At 38.9% G+C, this 13081-nt stretch overlaps 1 protein-coding gene across 7 annotated transcripts in view; it reads right to left on the bottom strand.

Annotated features, from left to right (window-relative positions):
• Nucleotides 1–3394: 3394 nt before the first annotated feature.
• The window catches only part of PKNOX1 (PBX/knotted 1 homeobox 1), a 50997-nt gene continuing 41310 nt past the window's right edge, over nucleotides 3395–13081 (bottom strand). For all 7 annotated transcript variants that reach the window (XM_075727882.1, XM_075727881.1, XM_075727888.1 and 4 more), the window contains 2 exons: nucleotides 11804–11976; nucleotides 3395–10801 (listed from right to left, as the gene is read on the bottom strand). In XM_075727882.1, the coding sequence (XP_075583997.1) occupies nucleotides 10590–10801; nucleotides 11804–11976 (385 nt within the window). In that variant the 3' untranslated portion in view covers nucleotides 3395–10589. The remainder of the gene's footprint in view (nucleotides 10802–11803; nucleotides 11977–13081) is intronic.

Below are 13081 nucleotides of genomic sequence, written 5' to 3'. Positions count from 1 at the left end.
ATCAGGATGGGTTTGCAAGCGCAGCGATCGGTTTTGCAAGCGTAGCGATTGTTCGGAGGGAGTCACGAGTGATTTGGGCAGACTCCTTGTCGCCTGGGGAGGGTGGTGGTCAGCTGAGGCTGTTTATTCTTTGTCACGCATCTTATCTGTCCCACCGCTTCTCCCCCTTGCGTGACTGATAACCTTTAAACAGGAAAGAATGACCGACAGACAGCAATCCCCGAATAACATTGGTTTTGTGTGAATGCTCTTTATACAGGGTCAGCACAGCAACCATGAGGCGTTTTTCTTCAAACGTCTGTGCAAAAAAGTCCCCGCCGGCTCCTTCGCAAGCCGCCCGCTGGAGGTGGTGAACAGTTTCTTTGCTCTGCCACCATCTCTGATTTGAGGATAGCTTGCATCTCCTCTGCCTGGATGTCTGGCAGGATCTCTGTCTACATTTCATCACACTGAAATAAGTAGCTGCATTATGTTACTTTTTCCATGAACGGCACCAGCACAGGGAGAAGAGAAAAAAACCCTGTTCAAAGACGATGAGCTGTTCAGTTGTCAGAATTTATTCACTTAAGTTTAACGTCTCGTTTTTTAGCATGCTTTATTTGAACGGGTGTTGTCCTGGACTCTCCAATATTAATCACACATGTGCTTGTCTACATTTTGGACACAACATCGCTGGTATTGTTATTTGGATTTTTCCAGGTAAGATCTTCCCCATGGTCTGGGCACTGGCATAGTTTTGTGGCTACCCGTTTGCACGGTCACTGTAACTTTGCATCACAGCCAGGCACGTGTTTGCAGGTAAGGAGCCCTACATGTTTCTTCAGTGCAAAGCAGTATACAAACTCTTGTGCATCCCTAAACTAGTCCTGAAAAATTGAGTCAAAAGCTGAAATTTGCAACTCCTGAAAAGAACTCATTTTACCTATAGCACCATCAAGTCTGGGGGGGTTGTTTTCTTCAGTGTCCCATAACTTTGTAAAAGATCTTTACTGCTGCTTCATTAGTTGTGGAACTGACAGGGCCTTTCTTCACTGTATGATTGATTTAATCATTGATTTAAATAGAACCACGTTTCGGGCATCAGTCCTTTTAACATGCCCTCTCAGTTCCTGCCTCCTGAGGCTGTAAAGTATTAGGGTAAAAATTTCCTGAGTGAAAGCCCATTAGGAGGTGTCCTTTCAGCACAGTTACACCCAGTGCCAAGGAGTTAAAAGTGTTTGCCCAAGTCCTTCTCCTTTCCCAACACCCTGCCAGAAAAAGTGAATTCCTTCTGGGTGGCTCACCAAACAGCTTTAGCAACCCTGCCGCCCCGCTCCCCCAGCCTGCGCCTGTAAAGCCCAGCTTTAGGGGGACGGCTGTCTGGCTGGCTGTCTCGGTATCATGCTCTTAAATTATCAGAAATCCTGATCCTGTGGCAGGTTCTGCACTCGCAATTTCTGATCGGGATGAGAGCAGCATGAGAGAGGTTTCCTAGAAGATCCCCTAATTTCACTAAACCGTACCCACTCAGTGTTGGTAATGGACTGGCTACATCCCCCAGAAATACTTTTTCTTTTAACTTTGGAGGCACAGACAGAGGTAAAATTTGACACTATCTTTTGAATGTGTTCCTTATAGGAAATTTTAGGCATATACAGCTGCCCTGACGTGCCTGCTGGTGTGACAATGATGCAACATGCTAACCAGCAAACGGCACAAGGATGAGAACTGAACTCGCACATGCAGATGTGACTGCGTCAACATAAAAAGAAAAAATTTTATGAAGTAAAAGTTGACCTACACCAGGACACTGAGCTGAAGCAGGTTTTTTAAATGCAACTTCTCCCCACATCCCTTTGGTTCAATATCACAGTGAAAAATCATGGAGGTATTTTAGAAGAAACTGCAAACAATATTGCATGGTAATAAGAGAAGTCCTGACTGACAGTTTGGATTCTCTTAGCCAAAATTACAGGACAGCAAGCACGGGGCTGCACAAGAAGAGGTATTTTCTGGTCAGGAGTTTCACGGCAAACTCAATATATCCACACTGGATGCAGTATATATTTTGCTTCTGAAATTTAAAACAGAAATGGATTTTTCTGACCACTTATTAAGTGTAATTTCTTTAAATTAAGGATTTGCATGATTTAATAGGGAGGGTTTTTGCATGTTTCCCTAAGATGTGCATATTTTGTGATGCAGAGTATTAAAATATGCATTTCTATGCCCAAGACCTTTTACTGGAGCAAACACAAACATTATAAAAAAAAAAAAGCATGTACGTGAAAAAAATGACACACATTCATTTGGGAAAACAACGTACAAATTATTTTAGGCCTAAAGTGATTTAGCTTTAACGTTGTGCATCTAAGCTAGGACAGCTTTATTTTTAGTTGCCATTCTAACACGGCATTCATAGCAGCATCCACAACTCAGTTCTGTAAAGTTGTTGGACTTTTTCCAGCAAAGCTGGCTTTGAATCTTGGGAGTGATTTGCGGAGTCATTATTCAACACTATTCACAGTTGAAAAAGCTCAAGAGACACAGAAAAAGTCTAGGGCATGTAATCAAGGAGTAATTGTTGCCAGCTTTCAAAGAAAGGAAGGGGGGGAGGAAGAAAGGAGAAAAAAAAAAAAAACCAAACAGGAATACAAAAATGGTTGTTTGAAAGCAGAATGAAGAATCTTGGAGGAAAATTATTATTTCTGTAGCTGCTTGAAGTGTCACTGCATTTACAAGTGAGTCAGGTCCCCAGCATCTGAAAAGCTGAAAAGGCAGGGTGGGTATTACCTAACAAATGCCAACCCAGTTCCTCAAAATCTCTGGGTTTCATTTGATGCTGCTGCTGAAAGTTTTCAAGAGCTTTCAGGTCTCAATCCAGCTATAGTACTGAGTTAAGAAAGTTAATCAGAATCAGCTGTGCAAAATAGTCCTTTTGTGTATCAAAACCCAACCCAACCAACCACCCTCTTGCTCCAATATAAAAATACAGTGAGACACCAGTAACAGAAGTATTCTCTCTCCTTCTCCCCTTCCTGGCCTTAATTTGGATATATACTCCTAAGTATCTTAGAAAAATCAGTACCGGTGCAGTAATTGATTTTGCCTATGTAATCACACATACAGTCAAGTCCCCTTGTCTCTTCTGTGTGTTAGCCTCTGCTGAAAGTAAGCAGTCTGAATCCTGAAAGACCCAACAAGGTTAGAAACTGAGCCACAAAGAAATGCATAGTAAACATAATTTGATGAACATTTAGACCTTAAGGAGAGTCTCTGCCGTTTGTAGCTCATAGTGAAAGGTTGAGGGGGGTGACGACAGCAAAAATGGCATACAAGTTAATCACTAGTTTGTTAAGTATGATCTGCATAGTTTTCATGACTATTAAAAATCTAAGTTTAGAAATGCTTGGATCTTAACAAAAATGTCTCTAAATTAAATTTTATTACTGCATTCACATTTAGTATATCATCAATTTATATTTAGGATTCAGTGAACAAAAAGCGTGCTAGAAAAAATGGTCACGAGTTGGTCTAACAGCCTAATTCTGACTCGTGCTAGTAGTGACACAAAAGTCCAAAGACCAAGAGAGATGATAAATATACATAGGAGATATTCCCTGATTACTTCATAAACTCTAGATGCACGAGGAAGACAAACCAAACCCGACCTATGAAGGTGACATTGCTTTCAGATTTTAGCAGGGTATCTAAACGGTGCTTTATAATTTCATTTTGTTTTTTTAAATACACCACAGGCTTAATCATGCATGGCTTGCACACCCTGAACTTGCATGAATTTAAGTACAGATTTTGAATAAATAATGCAGTACCTAGTATGCGTCCCAGCCCTATCTGATACTTTTTGCCAAATCCTCATTTTACACTATTATTTTCCCTCATTTTAGCATTGAGGATATTGCTCTGTTTTTTTACAAAGAGGGGTATTTAGAGACAGCTCTAAGCTGCATACTAAAGGATTACTGTTTTGTAAACAGGTTCTCCACAAGGCAAACAGGCTCATTAGTTCCTTATGACTATGCTTCTAACTCCCGTAATGCCTTCTTGAAGAAGGGGATTCTTCTTTCAGAGGAATTTGAAACCAACGGACTAGGAATACACTATACTGGACATAATTTAGGTGAAATAATCTGCTTTACAGGGTTTTTTTTTTTTTTTTTTTGGTTGTTTGGTCAGTTGGCTTTTTATTCTCTTTAGATTAAGGAAAAAATTGCTCCCTGGCAGCAGTGGAGTTAAAACTATTTCCAGCAGTTATTCTCAGGAGTTATTCTCAGGCACTCTTTTAATGTCAAAGAAATGATCAAATACTCCTGTGTCTAGAACACATACTACTCGGTTAATCACAGATTAAGCCTTTAAAAACAAAATATGGTTCAAAATCCTTGGGGACATGTTCTGGCGTAAGTAAAAAGCTGTAAAAATTTGGCACGGCATCATGAGGCTGTACCAGCTCTAGCCAGCACAGTTGCACATGGGACCCCTTGAGCCAGGTGTACTGGGCTCGGGGCTGTACTGGGATCACACTTGGATGTCACCAAGCCAGATGCTGGCAAAGCGAGAATAGGAATAAATAATGCTTCGGTGCTAAGCAGAAGTACATCTTATCTTCAGAGCACCCACGTCTGCCTCTGTCTTTGCCGAGCAAGGCTCAGAGACACTGGATGAAATGAGTTTGAGTTTCTTGCTGGAGAGGAATTGCCATCTTGTAATAAAAAGGCTGCTCATTTCCTGAAGATTTCTGATCTAGTAGAACATGGTAATTTTACAAGTGCATTACAGTCTATCTGGTTGAACAAGTTAACACATGGGACTTACACAAGGGAAAGTCTTTTCAAATAAGTCGCTACTATATATGCTTGGAACCATTATTGAAAGTTTGACGTCCATGCCATTTTAATTAACAATTTCAAAACAACAACAACAAAACCCCAAAGTCACACACATTACGGACTATTTACCTGCTAATTCTTTCTTTCATCGAAGCTGCTCCTGCATTACAAAAGCGTAATAAAAATCCCCATACTGGTAAGAACTAGTAAACATTTTTCTTCATTTGCATAAACAAGAAAACCCAAACAAATAAAAAGGCCGAGGATTGTCCCTGGCCAAGAACTGGTTAACTAGTTTGAAACTATACTCAAGATTTCTTGAAAACATACTTGTCTTTCAGCCAAACAATACTGTTAAAGTTATGTGAATGCTTTGCTTTAAAAATGTGCTTTTTTAGTTTGCAAAGAACAGTAGTGTAAAAATAAATCATCCACAAAGCATATTCTGATTTTTAATTTTATCCCTTGATAGATCAGTTGTCTCCAAATCCCTTAACAACCAAGGAAGAAAAAAAAAAGTTACAGGGTTCACATTTTAAGGATTGTCGATTGTATAGACCAAATGTTGCTAACCCATGGAAAGATTTATGGGCAACTTCTGTCACGACCTGAAAACACTGGAATCTATTAACATGAAGTCAGTATCCTTGCATTAGTCTACAAGGTTGGTAAGGCATTTCACTGCTTTCTCACATCTTGCTTTTCTCTGGCAAAACCAGCTGTGATCACTCAGCAGGTCCTAAAGAACTGAGTCACAGAAAAGGAACAGATTTTATACTTCCAGGTGACAAGAATGAACAAGTAACATGATTTGGGCAATCACTTAAAAGCACATTAGTGCCAATTTCACTACACTTTACACTGGATGATCAAGTTACTTTAGGAGTTAAAAAAAACCTATTTGAAGGAGGTTAGCAAGTCGAGGGCAGGGGTGTGTGGGGGAGGGAATCCACACCGAGTTTGAGTTTGGCAAACCCAACCTCCTTTACTATTCAGCTACACTGAGCAGTAAAGAGCAAAGCGTATTCAGCACAAGGCTGATGATTTGATCATTTGCACACTACAAGTAAACCTGCATTTTCACGGATATGGTCTGTTTTTAGGAAGTGGTGAGAGCTGGAATTTATTATTAGGAAACCAAAACATTTCACTTAATTGTTTAACATGTGAGATTTTCATGAGGGAATGAAGGTTAGTTACATTTGCAATAGGATTTCAAAACTACATTTTGCCTTTTCAGCTCTAAAAACTAAGCTGAATATAAGGCTGAAAGGTTTAAAAGACTAATCAAAGTAACAGAAGTCAGAAAGACAGTAACAATACAGCACCTAAAAATGGGTAATTCACACATTTTTGACATTTATGTCTTGCATAGACAAATACTTTTTCATTTTTTTCTCCCAAGACGACTCAGCTTCAGAAAATAAATCTTAAATCAACTTTAATTACAATTAAATGCACGTGTTCCAATTTTTCAAAATACCAGGGTGTTTTGAGTTTTTGTTTGTTTAAGTGCTACAAGTCTAATGGTTTTACAAAACTACCATCCCTTGGAAAGGCTTTGTTTCATCCTGTGGGCTGCCAAGTTCATAAAGTCAGGAAGCTGAACTGCCTTCTCATTCTTTTTCCATGTGATTAGAGAAACAAATAGATATATTATTAATGCATTAAGTCTTTGCAGCCCTACTGCACTAGAATATCTGTAAACCTGCAGGAACTGGGAACTCCACTTCCTCAGTGCAGGTGTGCCTTCTGGCCGTATTTTGCACACCAAACCGCTATGTGGTGCACACCAAGTCAACACGAATTCCTGCCCTTCTAAGCCCTTTGTCCATACCCTGGTTTCCACTGGAAGAAAACCTAGGTATGCAGGCAAGATAAAGTTGGAGGGTTCTCCAAAAGGTTCCTAATAGCGATCAGGGACCAGAACAAGGAACCAATTCTCTTGCAGGTAAATGCAGCCCGGCATGCAGCCCTACCAAGTTTCCCCGAGGTCAGCAGGACTCCATTTTGACCCAATGTCCAGATCTAGGAAACTCTCTGCAGAGCCAGAGCCATGCCTGTCAATTCTAAATGTTTTCCAACATGATTATTTCTTTGGAACAGTCATTTAAAAATACATCCTGATCGATTTGGAATCGATTTACTAAAATGCAATGTTTCTACAGTTAAAAGAACAAGAGGAAATTGCCTTGCCTGTTACAGAAATCTTGGAAAAACTGGACTGAGAACCCTGTTTGGGGTTAATAAGCTAGATGATGTTGAAAAAAAATGTAGAAGTTTCAATAAACATAATTGCATAAGAATTACATTGATTTTAAAAACAAATACTTCTGTTGCATATGAACATGACTTTAATTAGGGGGGGTGGGGGTGGAAATTATACATGGGTTTAAAGTTAGGTCCCCTATTAAGACTTTTTAACTAATGTAAACATGTGCCTTTCCTGTATAGCGATGCTTTGCTTAAACAAGCAATCTTTCTTATACAGCAAAAAAAGGACACTACTATTTTTTTTTTTAAATTGTGAAAAGAACAAGCACTTCTGTGCAGTTCATACCCACTACAGAATTCTTATGACTTAAAAGACAAGGTTTGAGTTCCATATGTTAAGCAGTACCTTTGATTACATTGATAAAGCCTTTTCAGTTTTAGGAATTCATGTCCCTGTGTTTTTAGGTTTCTAATTTGACAGTAAAACTATTCCATGTTCCCCCTTTCACAGTAAATTCTGTCAACTTCACTTTCCAGGTATTGATAAACTAGCTGAAGACAAGGCTGCAAATGTTTCAGAAGAGTGAAACTTTGGCTGCACGTAAGGTGGGGGGAATAAAAAAGCTAACCAGATAACGGTTTCTTTCTGAAAAAACCCAACACTTTCAGAAGTTTGCAAACCCTGATGCCTGGTTGTTTCCAATTGAGTTCCAAATGGCACGTAAACTACATATTCCTGAACCCTCTTCCAGCCAGCTGTACAGATATTAAATTGTTTTAACACCGTCTCTTTTTTTAAGATCTCAGTTCTCATAGTTTTGAAGCATGGGCGAATGCCTGTTGACACATTATCTCCAAACCACAGAGGTTTTTTTGCCCATTTTGATTTACCCTTCCCTTCTCTGCTGGCTACTTGCTACCCCAACAGATCTGCCGGCTGAGCTGCTTCCTAGACTACCTCAAAGCAGGCTGGGGAAAGCTCTGCTGGTAGATCTGAGGCAGCAACAACTGGTCAGGGAGGGAAAGGAAAGGAGATAGTGGGAAATGGCCTGTTCCTCCAGCATAGGTTGATTTGGAAAAGCACATATTTGTCCATAGGTCTGTACACACTGAGAAGTAGACTATTCATCTGCCTACATGCTAGAAGTACAAGGATTAATGCACTATTAAATATGAACAAGGGTAGCTGAATAAAAGCCCCAAACAAACCAACAAATATAACCTACTATATAACGGAAACTGTGGGGGTGATGAAGCACTATGGAGTTAAATCAAAAACAACTAAAAAGAATACAGAATCCATCTCTCAGCTCTAGTCATCTCAGGTATCCTTTGTAGGAACAGTAGGTTGAATGTTTCCAAAGGAGCATGAATTTGTATGTTGTATCTGTCTTTTTAAATGTTTTGGGGTCAAACTGGATTTGACAATAGCCTTTGAGACAGTTATGCTATGTCAAAGCTTTCCTAATTAAATCTTTCATTATTCATTTACTTTGCTCTTTAACAAACATGGCACATTAGTGGCAAAGCAGAGACGTTAGAAGAAAACAGATTCTTTAGAAATTACCACTCCAGCTGGAGTAGATCATTACAGCATTTGAACTAAGCAGCAAGATCCTCAGCCAGGAATAAGCGAAAGCCACAGCAGAAACATCACTTGTGTTGAGTAAAACCCAACACCAATTCTTCAAAATAGCTACTAGTCACTGAAAACTAGTATTACTCTCCCTGTACGTATGCCAATGCTACTGACATTTCTTTCTGAAGTTTTTCTTCATACCAACTTATAATTACCTTGGAAGACAATCTTTAAAGACCAGCTTCCAATCATTTAAGCATGTCAAAAAGTACATGCATTAATCCTACTGAAATCAATGCGACCTAAGCACATGCCTGAGTGTTCTGTGAAGCAGAAATGAAGTATTCAATTAAATATTTGCATCTGTCAAAGGGCTTTGTTCAAATACAATGTCTAAAGATTCTAAAAACTAACATCTTTTTCCCCGTCACATTAGAAATGCAACTAGATTTGGTCTAAATGAGAAGGAAGTTCTGGCTTTGATCTAACCAAACATTGTGACAAATGGACAGGGGGAAAAGAGGACGTTGATCTTACCATGAGACTCTTGGAGTCTGTTATGTGTACTTAACAACGGGAAATACAAAGTCCCAAAAGTAAGTGTTCATGGATAGACAGACACAGACTCCAAACTTCGAGGGGAAAAAAAAAAAGAAAGAAATTAACTGTTACCACAAAAAAAGCATTTTCATCACTAGCTCTTAGTTTTTAAATGACACACAAGGATTTTCTACTCTAATAAAGCCTGCTGTATATTCTGGTAGTAACCTTCAGATCTGAAGAAATTTTATATAAATCCATAAGTTATATTTCTTTTTGTATTAGGGGAAAATATTTCAAATGCAATAAAATAGAAGAGTGATATCAGAATTCATGACTGTATAGTAGGCAACTTTTCATTTTTCAGATTCAGTTGTACAAACTACAAGCTGTTAAATTTCTCTAATAACTGGAAAAGTTGTGGGTATTTGAATTTACTTACCTGAATACTCATTTAGCAAATATCTCCAGATACAAGTCTAGATACAGAGTTAATGTAATGTGAATATTAGTTTACACATAATATAAATCAATGTTTGACAATATCAAAATCCCATCAAACAGTGGGCCCTTTTTATGCTATTATCAAATATAGTATATCACTGTGGGATAGCTGAGAATCATAGAATGCTAGTAGTGTAGGCTTGTTTATTAAATTTGGTCAGTTTTCAGACCTTCCAAATAGGAATACTAAACATTTATTCTTCCCCTCTGGAAATTCTTTTTTTTTTTTTTTTTTTTTTTCCTTCCCCCCTCCTCCTGCTTAATACAGTCGTCATCCCAATTCCTAGTGAATTTATAAAAATATTTTTTATCCAATAACCCCGGCAAGGTAAAAATAGGAGTTTTTATAGCAAATGATAAACAGGCTCACGGACTATGAGAGAAACTAAACTTATTTAAATTGCCATACATTCGCTACTGAATCACACATCAACTTTTTCTTTTTATGTGTGTTGCTGTCCACCTCAGACTAGCAGTTTTTAAGGTGCAGAAGCATCTTTCAAATATATGCATCTAACTTGATCATTAAGTTCCACACACTAGTGTCACATGCTTTAAATTTACATCACCTGCCCATCAAGAGCTGTGTTAAATAACAGCACTAATTGAAACTGCATAATTCTTTAGAAATTGCAGCACTTCCAATTCATAGAACAAAGGGGTGCTTATGTGGTTCTTTATATTACTAGATATAATTTTCTGAAATAAGGAAAAGAAATGAAAAAACACATTTGAAAGAAGTTGCTGCACCTGCAAAAACACTCTTTAAGCTTACTATGAAATACAAAAAAGTGCACCCTTCTATATCTACATATAAAACATATTAGAAATAAAACTTGTGTAAAATGTTTGCTGTGCAAACTATAAAAACAGTCAGTCAGTCCATTCTTTTTCCTAAACATTTTGTCACACTCTCTTGCTTCCTACTGCAGAGAATCGCTGTTATCCAAGACCAGCCCACTGATATTTGTTGTTGAGAGATCTCCTCCATCATCTTCACCGCTGTCTACAGACTCATCCTCACTCTGCCCTGCCATCATAACTTGCTGAACAGCCAAAGTAGCACCATCGGATGACAAAGACTGGAGACTGTCTACATTCATGTTGACTGGAGCTGTAATTGTTACAACAGCACCTGGAGAAGCACAATTGGAGTACTTTAGCATCTTTCTTGGTTTCTAATTTTATGTAACACATATTTACATATAACAGAGTTTGTTTCTAATCAACAGGAAGAAAACCTAAAGAACTAAATTAAAATAAAAGCTATATAAGTTGTCAAACACTTAAATATCAGGAAATGCCAGAATTAAGTTGGCCAGGAATCTTAAACTTAGCTGTGTTATGGATACCCATTACAGCAATTCTCCAATCAAGTCATCACAAGACCATTTCTGCAAAGTATTCCAGTTTAATTCATTGAAAAAAAAAAAAAAAAAAAAAAAGTGTTCCTAGAGATTCAAGGTGACTTAAATGGTTAAAGCTGTTGTCAGATCCAGTGGAGGCTGAGGGAAAAGTTGCTACAAACTAGAAAGGAATAAAGCAGCAGGCGGCAGGACAGGAAGGATGGTCCTGAGATTAAAGCAGTTATTTATCTTTCTTAAATTGAGCCTATTTATTTCATCTGATGCTAAGGAATTTACTTCAGTCAAAGTCTTTGGAGGCTCTATTACATTTCTCTGCTTCTCAGTGTTCAACTTGAAACACGAGGCATATATAGAATTCCAGATGCTCAGTCCCTCTAGCAGCAGTGAAAGGAATGTGAACAGCATGGGGAGTCATGAAACTGAAACTGCATTCCAATACTGCTAATCAAACAGAATGCTACTGACGTGTGTACGCATGAGAGAACTTAGTTGCGCATCTAACCTTTGTTCTGTTGCTTTATAAGTTTTGAAACAAAAGCAACAGTCTCTCAACATAAATTCCGATAGAATACCGCTCCCCCACGCCGCAAAACACAGAAAATTTTTAAAGAGGGAAAACCTGACACATTTCTGTTATGTTTTTCCAGATTAAAAACACATTTATACTGGAATATCAAGAAGTTCCCCTCCCCCCAAAGGCATCAAGCCCTTCATTTCCCTGTTATAGAAGAATCAACTTTATTATCTGTGGTTTAGACAGTTCTCCTTACCATCTGACATCGTGAGCTCATTAGATTGCTGTTGAGCAACGCCTGAGGCAATGGAGTCAGGCCAGAACCTCTGAACCGGTCGGTTCTGAGCCGTTTTCTTCTTTGTTTTTGGAGTTTCAGAACAACTGGAATCCAGCATCGGCTGAAGAATTCGCCTTCTAGCATTGATAAACCTAAACACAATCAAAGGCAAGAAGTACTTATGACCAGTTGGCTGTAAATTCTCTCTCAGATTCACAAAGTATGCAGCAAGAAAAAAAAATTAGGAATATAAAGTCATCTCCCTACCAGCTTGGCTTGACATTCTTTTTAATATGTAAAACTGCTCCTAGAACACTGGCATCCTTTGATTTTGGCAAACTAGTTAAGAAAGTACTTCTATCGTTTTGCTGCTAGCAGCATTTTTTCCCCCACCTCAGAAGGGGAAATTCTCCAGACAGCATGACAGATGTACATTTCAAGAGCTTATTAAAAACTAAGCACCAGAAAACTTGCTGACAGCACAGCTCAGAAAGCTGATACTCCTCTCATTAGAGTTCACCTGAAATCTAGCCCCTGCCTAACCTAGTTTGTTTGGTCTGGTTTCATTTACTTCCTTCAGCTCCCACATTACTTACTTTATAGACTCCCTGGCTTTCCAAGGTCCGGTTCCTGATCCAGAAGACAATAGCAAACACATTTTTCAGATCTTTCCCAATTCCTTTTCATTCCCTGATTTTCACTTGTTTACTTTAGCATGCTAATTGCTGCCCTTCCCCTTTCTGCTAGTGAACAAGAAAATACTTAAAGCACATCTCAATTGGCTACCAGCAGTTAACTGAATCAATTTCAATGTAGCTAGCTGTGGCAAGGAGCTGTGACTGAGGATAGCATCCCTTGCTAAATCTGACAAAACACATCCAGGACCCATCTTTACCTGCAATGGAAGGAAGTAGGGTGCACCTGGCAGGTCCACATGGTGTAATGCAACACTTTGCAGAGACACTAGTTGGATCCCAGTACCATATAGCTCCGTTACTACTGTGTCACACAGGCATAGTTACACTGTTCCACTTTTGGAACTAGTGTACTGCCACTGTCTTGAGTATTTCCCCACTGGACCCCTCTGCAGCTATGCAGCCAGTGTCATCTTTGAAATCTGAGGAAGATCCCTGTTGGACTTAGCTCCAATAATTTTAGCAACCAATACCACAAGCAGAATAGGATGCATGTCAGCACCGTCGCTCCTCTCTTCTGCAGGGGCAGGGGTATTCTCTTACACCTCTAGTGAAGATAAGA

Source organism: Pelecanus crispus, chromosome 1 (assembly GCF_030463565.1).
Source record: "Pelecanus crispus isolate bPelCri1 chromosome 1, bPelCri1.pri, whole genome shotgun sequence".
NCBI lineage: Eukaryota > Metazoa > Chordata > Aves > Pelecaniformes > Pelecanidae > Pelecanus > Pelecanus crispus.
This window is presented reverse-complemented; position numbering and strand designations above follow the sequence as displayed.